Raw genomic sequence first — 12,771 nt, forward strand, 5'->3', positions numbered from 1 at the left:
AGTCACGTACATAATCTGAACCATGGAAATTTGGATACCATGGATCATTACCATGGTATTTTCCCATAGTATTGGCACACCAACATCTATTTGATCCCGTCAAAAAATACCATCAACTTTACCAAAGGATTCACCTTAGGTATTGGTTAAGGAAAAAGTTATATAAAGACATGGAGATCAAGGTGCTAAGTGTGCAAGTGAATAGTTACGCCGTAAGGCGTTTCCCTCTGGAAACAACTCCCCTGGCTATTGCGCTGGCACAATCTGCACCCTATAATCGATTTTTAGACGATTAAAACATTTTACACCGTTGGATCTGGACCGAACTGACTCCTTAGTTTATGCCTGGCCACTGCTAGGGAAAACGCCCAGCGAGAAGAAAACCAAATCTTCCACTGTAATGCCTGGTATGAGCCCTACGCGCGGACGCCTGGAATTCCTTTTAGCGAATGATGGTAAACTTGAGATATTGGCTTTCCTTACCTTTCCCACATTTGCAATAATATCTGCAAATATCTGCTCTGAGTATTTTACTGGATTTTGGTACACCTATTCTGTACATTTAGATAGAATTGTTTTGCACTGGGGATTCAAGCTAGGTTTGTGGATCATCCTATTTTTGTTACAGATCATGGCTGCCGCTGTCGGAAGGTTTATGGGTGCTCAGGGGACTTTGTTCTTCAGAAACGGAGAAATTCGCTGAAAAATTCGCCAGCCAGGAGGAATGTAGCAGTGATGGAGGTGTTTTCTTGATTTGGGCAGGCGATGTGTTATCTGGAACATCATCAAATGGCGTTCGTCTGATGGAGGTGTTTTCTTGATTTGGGCAGGCGATGTGTTATCTGGAACATCATCAAATGGCGTGCATCATGCTGGTATACTTGAAGAATGGTTTGGATTTCATTGGTGGAATGAACGTGTTCCGATCCTAGTTCTCACCATAGTCCTTATTTTAGTTCCGTTGGTGTCTTTCAAGAGAGTGGGTAAGTCTGCGTTTCTCATCCTAATAAGCATTTTTTAGCGCTGATTTTCAGATATGTCATATTTCATTTGGGCCTTTTCACAGCTATCAGGGATTTAAATGTCTAGAGTCTGTCAAGAGAGTGGGTAAATCTGCTTTGCTCATCCTGATAAGAATTTTTTAGACTGGATGTATGTCCCAGAATGGCGAGTTAAGGAATGTAACATTTGAGATTATTATATTTTCTGAATTAACAAATTCAACAAGGTGACCTCTTGTGTGTTGCAGGGTCTTATTGAACCACATATCCCACCACATTGATCCTCATTTGGGCCTTTTCACAGCTATCAGGGATTTAAATGTCTAGAGTCTGTCAAGAGAGTGGGTAAATCTGCTTTGCTCATCCTGATAAGAATTTTTTAGACTGGATGTATGTTCCAGAATGGCGAGTTAAGGAATGTAACATTTGAGATTATTATATTTTCTGAATTAACAAATTCAACAAGGTGACCTCTTGTGTGTTGCAGGGTCTTATTGAACCACATATCCCACCACATTGATCCTTGGCCATCAATATCCTTGGCCATCAATAGTCCCATTTTCACCTATACAAGCCAATCATATTGGAAACATGAGCCCTAATCAATCCAGAATCCTTTTCCGAGAACACACACAAACACATCGAGAGAGATTAACACATTGAGATCAACATGGCTTGAAATTTTAACATGCAGAATTATAATCAGCAAAAGGAAAACCATTCAGAAGATCTTTTAAATCAAGTGAGATAAATATTGTTCTCCAATTTTAAATATACATGCAAAGGGAGGCATGCATGTAAGATTAAAGAAACGCCTGCTGACAAGCTTCATGTAAGCCTGGCATTATCTCTGTATTGAAATTACCACGTCTTTTATTGGATGTTTTTTGTTCTAGTTGAATTGACAATAAGGCTTTGGATTTCTTTTGATTGAGCAATAGGCTCACTTATCCAATCCTCATGAACTCGTATTTGCACCAAGAGATGCAATGCACATTCTACAACCAAGGTGGGGTTAAGGAATGTAACATTTGAGATTATTATATTTTCTGAATTAACAAATTCAACAAGGTGACCTCTTGTGTCTTGCAGGGTCTTATTGAACCACATATCCCACCACATTGATCCTTGGCCATCAATAGTCCCATTTTCACCTATACAAGCCAATCATATTGGAAACATGAGCCCTAATCAATCCAGAATCCTTTTCTGAGAACACACACAAACACATTGAGAGAGATTAAAGTCATGGCTGGTCACCTGTAATCACAACATTTTCAAGATTTTCCCCATGAATAAGGCTGATATGCTTTCCTCCAGGTCGTTCTCGGCTGCGACCATATGATGGGAGTGGCTCTATAAGAGGCCAGTCTTTTGGATCCTGCCATATAGAGGGATCAACATGGCTTGAAATTTTAACTTGTAGAATTATAAACAGCAAAAGGAAAACCATTCAGAAGATCTTTTAAATCAAATGAGATAAATACTGTTCTCCAATTTTAAATATACATGCAAAGGAAGGCATGCATGTAAGATTAAAGAAACGCCTGCTGACAAGCTTCATGTAAGCTTGGCATTATCTCTGTATTGAAATTACCACGTCTTTTATTGGATGTTTTTTGTTCTAGTTGAATTGACAATAAGGCTTTGGATTTCTTTTGATTGAGCAATAGGCTCACTTATCCAATCCTCATGAACTCGTATTTGCACCAAGAGATGCAATGCACATTCTACAACCAAGGTGGGGTTGGGGCGATCTCGTCATGTGTATGTGCTCATGCGTGTGTAATAATGCATTGAATCTAAGGGTGCATTGAATATAGACGCTGGCACAAACCCATCTAAAGCCAGGTTTAGTATTCATCTCGAGGTTGCATGTCTCAGGGTTCCAATATTTGATAGTGGACCTTAAGCTTCACTTCACAATCTCTGAGATATTGGACCTTGAGCTTTGCTTCACAACCTCTTAGATTTTGGACCTTGAGCTTCTATTTACAACCTGGATGTGCATAACAGGCCTGGGTTTAGAATCTAGATGGGTTTGTAATGGAAGTAGTCCAGTCCTATGGACTCGTTCTGTGAACTAGGCCCTTCAACTGCTTGTTGAAGTCTGGCCCTATATATTTGTAGGGTGATTTAGTCCCCTCAACAGCTTGATTCAAGCAATGATCTAGATTATATTATTTAGGTAATCTAGTCCCTTCAAAGCTTGATTAAAGTAATGATCTAAATTATATTATTTATTTTGGCTTTGTTTAACTATTTTATGTTTTGGTATTTTGGTTGGAATCCAGTTATATAATCGTCAGTTAGATTGTGGTCTGGAATTATCTAACATGTGTATTTGATTACATAAATAAATTCAACATCATGAAAACTCTCGGAGCTCTCGAGTCAAACTTTTAATTTTCACCAATCTTTATGAGATTTAGAGCAAAACTGATCGGAAATAAGTTCGCAAAGCTTCACAACGTAAAAAAGTTAGACTATTGCATTTATAGTCAGAGTTCTTTCAAGGATACATTAGAATCCAATGATGTCTTACCTGAGATCCCAGAATGAGTGCATCTTTTCCCAAGTACAGAGTGATGTTGCTTGTGAGATTAAAACTTCCTGTGACCCACTTCCCTGAGGTAACATTAAGCTGTGCCCCACCCTTGTCTGCAAATAATTTCAGATAACCAATGGCCTTCTGAAAGGCTCTGGTATCCATAGTCTTCCCATCACCCACACCTCCAAAGTCTTCAATGGATACAATCTTCTTCCTTCTGCCATTCATCCTAAGAAAACCTGAACAACTCTGCTCTTCTGCTTCAAACAATCCATGATCCCTCAAGTCCTCAGGCTGATTGACCCACAAGGGAAGATCCATTCCAGTCTTGGTCTGAACCAGCAGCACAACTAGCAACGTCAATAAAAGAATAAAGAGAACCCGAGGTGCCCTTGAAACCCATTTAAGCTTGCAAACAGTCTGTATTCCATCGTTATAAGAGCATGGCTCTTGTTTCTCTGAATCAGTCGTCATTATCTCCTGCCACGCAACATATAAAACCCTGGGTATCTCCATAAAAACATTAGCTAGAAATCACAAATCTCCATAGCTTCTTTGAACGATCAATAAACATGAAACCCATGCAAACAAAATCCCCGTATTGCACTCTATGGTATGATACCCATTCGTCAAACCCCTGTTATTCTGATGGTGCAGAGATGTATTTGTTTGTTTTAAAGGGAAGTTACAATATATTATTTACATTGAAACGGTCTGAATTCATAGCTTGAGACGTGAAGCAAGGCGCTGTCTGCTGAGAACGGAGAGAAATCGAGGCGGGCAGACCAAATTAAGTCCGCAGGTGGCGGGTGCCTATATTGATGTGTTCATTTCCATGAATTTTCAGATTCTTTGAGATTCACTTCTGCATTATCGGTTGCACTTGCTGTTTTATTTGTTGTGATTACGGCTGGTATTGTGATTGTAAAGTTGTTCAGTGGCACTGTCAAAGCACCAAGATTGTTACCAGATATTGTGGATTTTACTTCGTTCTTGAAGCTTTTCACTGTGGTACCAGTTATTGTGACTGCTTACATCTGTCATTACAATGGTATGGATTATTTTCCTCCATCTCTGGCCCTGCAGTGTAGTATCATTATGTTATAATGAATTGTGATGTCTTTGTGCCATGCAGTTCATTCCATATACAATAAACTTGAGGAACCTTCAGAAATGCAGTCCATTGTTTGCACATCATTGGCATTGTGCTCAATTGTATACACAAGTACAAGCTTTTTTGGCTTTCTTCTATTTGGAGACCAGACCATGGATGATGTCCTGGCAAATTTTGACACCAACTTGTGAGTTCCCTAGAGTGTTGTGCTGAATGACATTGTTCGTGTGACCTATGTTATACATCTGATGGCGTTCTTTCCTCTCATTTTTTTTTGCCCTAAGACTTAATCTTGATGGGCTTGTCTTTCCAGCGAAAAAGCATCTTGTTTTGGATAATAAGTGGTTCATTTTGATCACTGCTGGGTTAATTGGAATCGTTTTCCTTGGGCATCATTCATACCAGGTATCTGGGATGCATTTCAATTCACAGGGCCACAGCAACAGTTTGTATTGGGTTCATCTTCCCAGCTTCCATTGCTCTCAGGTAGAAAAAAAGTTGTTTTTAATTTCTGGTTTCGTCTTTCACATTGCTTGTATGTAACTTCTAACCTCAATTATTTTTTAATTGCAGAGACACCCATGGAATCTCAACCAGGAAGGACATATTCATCGCATTGTTCATGATTTTTCTGGCAGTAGTTTCAAGTTCAATTGCTATAGTGAGTGACATTAATTCTTTGTTCAACAAAAAGGAGGAAGGCCCTCCACGATCTTGAGAATGATTTTTTATGAGGAGCAGGTGGTGCACATACATATAAAGATTATTTGGAACAGGACAAAGAAAAGAACGCTGATTTGGGAATTTGCTTGTAGAATTGTGAAGAGTGGATAAACTTGTGTAAAGCCTTGTATCATCCTGCCATGGTTGGTCGGCCTTCTAGTTAAAGATACTACTATATTTGTAGTTGTAAACATTGAAAAGGAATATAGTTGATCTCGCATCAATGATTGAGCGATTCAACTAATCATGCATGAATAGTTCAGAGCCTGTCAAGAAGAAGATTGAAGGTCTGGTTTCTGTCAATAATACTCAACCGCACATAAGTTTGAGGTGCGCCAAAATGCATCCCACTGTGTGTGATGATCCCATTGCTCTTCAATAACTTATCACAATCTTCATCCTCCCTTCCTTCACATTTTAGCCCTGCAAAAGCTGCATTGATACAGACAGCCAGAGTAAGAGTAATTAGTCCATTTTGCCAAGTATTTTCATTTCAACCATTTAAAGTAGAGACATCAACTCAGTTCCACCATTCATTGATGTCTCTACTTCAACAGACAGATAGACTCATTTGAAATATACATACCTTACAGCTATTAGGGATTTACATGTCTAGAAACTGTTGTAATTATATGAGGGGATTCAACATATCTTGGGAATGTCACATACTGATGGCATCTACTTAACGATTTGTATGACTTTTCATGTTGCCCTCTTAGAAATGGCATATGGAATATACATTCAAGGATGTGGATCATGGGTTATTCCTTAGGAGTTGTGATGTTCAAATCTTGATGCCTATATTGATGTGTTCATTTCCATGAATTTGCAGATTCTTTGAGATTCACTTCTGCATTATCAGTTGCACTTGCTGTTGTATTTGTTGTGATTACGGCTGGTATTGTGATTGTAAAGTTGATCAGTGGCACCGTCAAAGCACCAAGATTGTTACCAGATATTGAAGATTTTACTTCGTTCTTGAAGCTTTTCACTGTGGTACCAGTTATTGTGACTGCTTACATCTGTCATTACAATGGTATGGATTATTTTCCTCCATCTCTAGCCCTGCAGTGTAGTATCTTAGAGTTCATTAGTTGAATTTGCATTTAAAATTATGTTATAATGAATTGTGATGTCTTTGCGCCATGCAGTTCATTCCATATACAATGAACTTGAGGACCCTTCAGAAATGCAGCCCATTGTTCGCACATCATTGGCATTGTGCTCAATTGTATACACAAGTACAAGCTTTTTTGGCTTTCTTCTATTTGGAGACCAGACCATGGATGATGTCCTGGCCAATTTTGACACCAAGTTGGGAGTTCCCTACAGTGTTGTGGTGAATGACATTGTTCGTGTGACCTATGTTGTACATCCGATGGCGGTCTTTCCTCTCATTTTTTTTTGCGCTAATACTTAATCTTGATGGGCTTGTCTTTCCAGTGAAAAAGCATCTTGTTTTGGATAATAAGTGGTTCATTTTGATCATTGCTGGGTTAATTGGAATTGTTTTCCTTGGGGCATCATTCATACCAAGTATCTGGGATGCATTTCAATTCACAGGGGCCACAACAACAGTTTGTATTGGGTTCATCTTCCCAGCTTCCATTGCTCTCAGGTAGAAAAAAAGTTGTTTTTCATTTCTGGTTTCGTCTTTCACCTTGCTTGTATGTAACTTCTAACCTCAATTATTTTTTAATTGCAGAGACACCCATGGAATCTCAACCAGGAAGGACATATTCATCGCATAGTTCATGATTTTTCTGGCAGTAGTTTCAAGTTCAATTGCTATAGTGAGTACCATTAATTCTTTGTTCAACAAAAAGGAGGAAGGCCCTCCACGATCTTGAGAATGATTTTTTATGATGAGCAGGTGGTGCACATACATATAAAGATTATTTGGAATAGGATCGAGAAAAGAACGCTGATTTGGGAATTTTCTTGTAGAATTGTGAAGAGTGGATAAACTTGTGTAAAGCCTTGTATCATCCTGCCATGGTTGCTCGGCCTTCTAGTTAAAGATACTACTGTATTTGTAGTTGTAAACATTGAAAAGGAATATAGTTGATGTTGCATCAATGATTGAGCGATTCAACTAATCATCCATGAATAGTTGAGAGCCTGTCAAGCAGAAGATTGAAGGTCTGGTTTCTGTCAATAATACTCAACCTCACATAAGTTTGAGGTGCACCAAAATGCATTCCACTGCGTGTGATGATTCCATTGCTCTTCAATAACTTATCACAATCTTCATCCTCCTTTCCTTCACATTTTAGCCCTGCAAAAGCTACATTGATACAGACGGCCAGAGTAAGAGTAATTAGTCCATTTTGCCAAGTATTTTCATTTCAACCATTTAAAGTAGAGACATCAACTCAGTTCCACCATTCATTGATGTCTCTACTTCAACAGACAGATAGACCCATTTGAAATATACAACCTTACAGCTATCAGGGATTTAAATGTCTGGAAACTGTTGTAATTATATGAGGGGATTCAACATATCTTGGGAATGTCACATACTTATGGCATCTGCTTAACGATTTATCTGACTTTTCATGTTGCCCTGTTAGAAATGGCATATGGCATATACATTCAAGGATGTGGATCATGGGTTATTCCTTAGGAGTTGTGATGTTCAAATCTTGATGCCTATATTGATGTGTTAATTTCCATGAATTTGGAGATTCTTTGAAATTCACTTCTGCATTATCAGTTGCACTTGCTGTTATATTTGTTGTGATTACGGCTAGTATTGCGATTGTAAAGTCGTTAAGTGGCACTGTCAAAGCACCAAGATTGTTACCAGATATTGTGGATTTTACTTCGTTCTTGCAGCTTTTCACTGTGGTACCAGTTATTGTGACTGCTTACATCTGTCATTAAAATGGTATGGATTATTTTCCTCCATCTCTAGTCCTGTAGTGTAGTATCTTAGAGTTCATTAGTTGAATTTGCATTTAAAATTATGTTATAATGAATTGTGATGTCTTTGCGCCATGCAGTTCATTCCATATACAATGAACTTGAAGACCCTTCAGAAATGCAGCCCATTGTTCGCACATCATTGGTATTGTGCTCAATTGTATACATAAGTACAAGCTTTTTTGGCTTTCTTCTATTTGGAGACCAGACCATGGATGATGTCCTGGCCAATTTCGACACCAACTTGGGATTTCACTACAGTGTTGTGCTGAATGACATTGTTCGTGTGACCTATGTTGTGCATCTGATTCTGGTCTTTCCTCTCATTTTTTTCCCCTCAGACTTAATCTCGATGGGCTTGTCTTTCCAGCGAAAAGCATCTTGTTTTGGATAATAAGAGGTTGACTTTGATAACTATTGGGTTAATTGGAATCGTTTTCCTCGGGGCATCATTCATACCAAGTATCTGGGATGCATTTCAATTCACAGGGGCCACAGCAACAGTTTGTATTGGGTTCATCTTCCCAGCTTCCATTGCTCTCAGGTAGAAAAAAAGTTGTTTTTCATTTCTGGTTTTGTCTTTCACCTTGCTTGCATGTAACTTCTAACCTCAATTATTTTTTAATTGCAGAGACACCCATGGAATCTCAACCAGGAAGGACATATTTATCGCATTGTTCATGATTTTTCTTGCAGTAGTTTCAAGTTCAATTGCTATAGTGAGTGACATTAATTCTTTGTTCAGCAAAAAGGTGGAAGGCCCTCCACTATCTTGAGAATGATTTTTTATGAGTAGGTGGTGCACATACATATAAAGATTATTTGGAACAGAACCGAGAAAAGAACGCTGATTTGGGAATTTGCTTGTAGAATTGTGAAGAGTGGATAAACTTTTGTAAAGCCTTGTATCATCCTGCCATGGTCGCTCGGCCTTCTAGTTAAAGATACTACTGTATTTGTAGTTCTAAGCATTGAAAAGGAATATAGTTGATCTCACATCAATGATTGAGCGATTCAACTTATCATCCATGAATAGTTGAAAGCCTGTCAAGAAAAAGATTGAAGGTCTGGATTCTGTCAATAATACTCAACTTCACATAAGTTTGAGGTGCACCAAAATGCATCCCACTGCGTGTGACGATTCCATTGCTCTTTAATAACTTATCACAATCTTCATCCTCCTTTCCTTCACATTTTAGCCCTGCAAGAGCTGCATTGATACAACGGCCAGAGTAAGAGTAATTAGTCCATTTTTCCAAGTATTTTCATTTCAACCATTTAAAGTAGAGACATCAACTCAGTTCCACCATTCATTGATGTCTCTACTTCAACAGACAGATAGACCCATTTGAAATGTACATACCTTACATGACATGCATAAGTACCAGTCAAACTCCAAGCCATTGAGTACACACATGCACACTAAAACAAGCATACACATACAGACCCAGAGAAACAGAGTACAAGGTCTGCCAACATTCAAGTTACAAGTGAGAAAGAAGAGGTAGCACAGCAAATTGCATATAATTGTAAAAGAATCAACATTACTTACCCAATCGGACTTCCTGCATGACCTGTACTTTTAGATACCGTGAAGAGCATAAGATCTTGATCTGCAGGAGCAGTGATAGGGGTGTAATGTGGCGAGTAATAGGCTAAATCGTAGAGAAAAGTGGATGTTGGGTTCAAGCAAGCTAGTAATGGAAGAGAATAACAAAGCTAAAAAGTTGTGAGGTAAGAGACAAATGAATGTAAAAAAAAATAGAACTAATACAAAACTAACTGACCTGAAAGAAATTCAGTGAAATCTTAGTGGGAATGCCAAGATCCATGGATTAGATTTGGTGAAGTCTTTTTATCGAAAAAAGGGTTCCAAATCAATTCAAAATTGAAATACGGAGGCTGAGGAGAGAGTGCCAATCTAGATCTAGGTGGGAAGGTATACTCCAGAGGAAGCAAATCTGAACTTCATTAAAAAAAAGTAGTGAGTGATCCATTTAGCTTAGAAATAAATAAAATTCAATGAAGAAACAAGTCTAAATCAATACTCTGAAAAAAAATGATGTATTTCTAATCCTCTCAACAAACGAACCTAGTTGACAAATGCAACAACCTGAAAAGAAATTAAACCAAAAACAAATGATAATTAGAGAATACAATTACATTAAGGGAAAATGACTTACTTTGCTGCAGTGGCCAAATCTGGGTTTAATTTTTTTTATCTCACGTAAGTAACAGAGATTATTTCTCTAAGAAACATTATGGTTTCATTGACAACAAAAAGAGGTTGGTGGAGAAATGTATTATTTACCAATAAACGAGAAACATGTACAGAATCACATTATTGGTAACTTAACAACCAGGTCGATGCAATGAAATTATATTGAGATCCATGTTTGATATCCAGCACTCATATCGCCTCATTTTTGGTGAGTTTTGTTTTTCCAAGAGTCAAAAGTTCCACTCTTTTTTATTCTTTATTTGAAAAGAGATAATCAACTAAAACTCCAAAAATAAATTCCACAGGCAAAGTTCACCTCCAATAAACAGAACTCTGACTTCCGTCATAATTCAAACTAGATTTAAGGCCAAATTTACTCAGGAAAATAGGGCAGTTTGATTACTATTTACCTTGAGCTCAACAAACTATTCCTTGACTTATAACTACCCACTAAATCTATTTAAATATATAAAGGTGGCTTGTGTGTGGTAAGAAATATGAAGAAACATGACATTGGATTGTCTAGAAAATATCTGTAAGGCAATGGCAATCTAGGAAGAAACGTGACATCAGATTTCTCTAAAGAAGATATGTTCGGCACTTATGTAAGACTGAAGAGGTGGCTTGTCTGTATGGAAATTTGATTAGATTCAAAGCATTGTGATCAGACTGGATCTTATTAGCCATCCACAGTTTTAAAGTTTGAAAGTCTGAATTGGTTAATATGTAGATATGCATGGCTTAATCTTTCAGACAAGCATATGACTATTCACAAGATTTAGAGAGATAAAATTCCGAGATTTATGAAAAGCAAATTCATGAAATCATTTGCCAAAGGTGTTTCCATTAATCAAGAACATGATATTGGAAGGCTCGAAGACGATATTAGAATACAATTTAGCAAAAAAAACATGACATTGATTATATCCGGAGAAGATCTGTCCAACAATTTGGGAAGAAATATGAGATTGGATTCGTTTGGAAAAGATTTGTCCAGCAATTCAAGCCCTAGGGGAAAAACAAGATAACTAAGATGTTTCAAGAAGATAAAACGCCAGTAGAGAAATATGTCATCAGACATAGGTTCGAGTCAAGTAGAAAGGAGAGTAGATGTGGTGAACAACGTCAACGAATGTGCCCCCACACAATGTAAAAGCCGAAGAATCAACCAAGAGGCAAGAAACGATACCAAGGTAAGTGAACATATTAATTATGCTACTTTGCTATTTCTATTTGAATAGAATTTATAGAGTTTTAATACCTTTTTATTTATACACTCTATAGTAGTCCTTTTCTTCTTAGCTATTTGAATTTTGTTATTTATATTTTTATAAGTTGAAGGTTGAGTCTAGGTTGGGTTGGTTTCATGTGAGGTTCAGCTTTATGTTGGATGGAAGAGTAATCTATTCAATTGTGTGATGTTGTCATTGAAAGTATCTAATGTTTAATCAAGTCTGGATGTTCCATAGGAGAGTTTCAATCCTCAACTCTTCACCAAGAAATTTAAACCTAGAGCTTGATAAAGATTAAACCCTACAAACAAACAAAAATAATTTTCACATTTAAATATGTCATGTGTTTTAAATTCACATAGACATGGTGAAGTTTTCCTTCTATTTGTATATTTTTCAACATCACTTGATAGTCACGTAATGCTAGGGAAAATAGAAAACCATTAATCAGCATTAGAAAACCATTAATCAACATTTGTAAAAGTCAGTCTGCAATAAAAGAACAGGGTGGTTCCATGAAGATAATGAATGAGGGAACTAAACAATTGTTTAGACAAGTCAGTGCAGCTTGACAAAATGACTCTCCCTGCCCTTGAATGTGGCAGAAGATTGTATATTTTTCAACATCACTTGATAGTCACATGATGTTATGGAAAATAGAATACCATTAATCAACATTTGTAAAAGTCAAAGCCTACAATAAAAGAACAGGGTGATTCCACGAAAACAACGAATGAGGGAATTAAAAATTTGTCTAGACAATTGAATGCAGCTTGACAAAATGGCTTTCCTTGTTCTTGATTGAAGAAGACACCATAATCAAATTCACCATGAAGTCACTGTCCTCTTCAAATACACTTAAAAATGTCTATTATCTGCTGAAACTGGTGATGTGGATGGATTAGAGTACATGCATCACTTCAGAGTAACAGTGTAGAAATCCTCATTTCATACTTCAGAAGATAGCTGCTCCCTGTCATCTCTTTCACTATCCTGCCACAAGA

At 37.5% G+C, this 12,771-nt stretch overlaps 1 protein-coding gene and 1 long non-coding RNA gene across 2 annotated transcripts; one reads left to right on the top strand and one right to left on the bottom strand.

The window, feature by feature from the left end:
* Nucleotides 1-1,804: 1,804 nt before the first annotated feature.
* On the bottom strand, nt 1,805-3,798 carry LOC149205151 (putative polygalacturonase). The gene is made up of 3 exons (XM_089393425.1): nt 3,547-3,798; nt 2,262-2,382; nt 1,805-2,155 (listed from the first exon to the last, which is right to left on the bottom strand). The coding sequence occupies exons 1-3, from the start codon at nt 3,778-3,780 to the stop codon at nt 1,875-1,877; spliced, it is 636 nt and encodes a 211-aa protein (XP_089249551.1). The 5' UTR covers nt 3,781-3,798; the 3' UTR covers nt 1,805-1,874.
* Nucleotides 3,799-5,096: 1,298 nt separating this feature from the next.
* LOC149205152 (uncharacterized) lies at nt 5,097-7,543 on the top strand. The gene is made up of 4 exons (XR_016251831.1): nt 5,097-5,152; nt 5,240-6,425; nt 6,541-7,007; nt 7,095-7,543. It is a non-coding gene; the product is annotated as an uncharacterized LOC149205152 (long non-coding RNA).
* The last annotated feature ends 5,228 nt before the right edge of the window (nt 7,544-12,771 follow it).

The sequence above is a fragment of the Pinus tabuliformis genome, chromosome 1_2 (genome assembly GCF_031772625.1).
Source record: "Pinus tabuliformis cultivar Carrire ecotype Pingquan chromosome 1_2, CPIR1, whole genome shotgun sequence".
Taxonomy (NCBI): domain Eukaryota; kingdom Viridiplantae; phylum Streptophyta; class Pinopsida; order Pinales; family Pinaceae; genus Pinus; species Pinus tabuliformis.

Bases quoted from the DNA above. Each gene is read 5' to 3' on its own strand.
- LOC149205151 (XM_089393425.1), bottom strand. From the start codon at position 3,780: ATGAATGGCAGAAGGAAGAAGATTGTATCCATTGAAGACTTTGGAGGT. The intron at 2,383-3,546 runs GTAAGACATCAT...TCTATATGGCAG, and splicing joins CACTCATTCTGGGATCTCAG to GATCCAAAAGACTGGCCTCT. The intron at 2,156-2,261 runs GTGACCAGCCAT...TGGCTTGTATAG, and splicing joins TGAAAATGTTGTGATTACAG to GTGAAAATGGGACTATTGAT.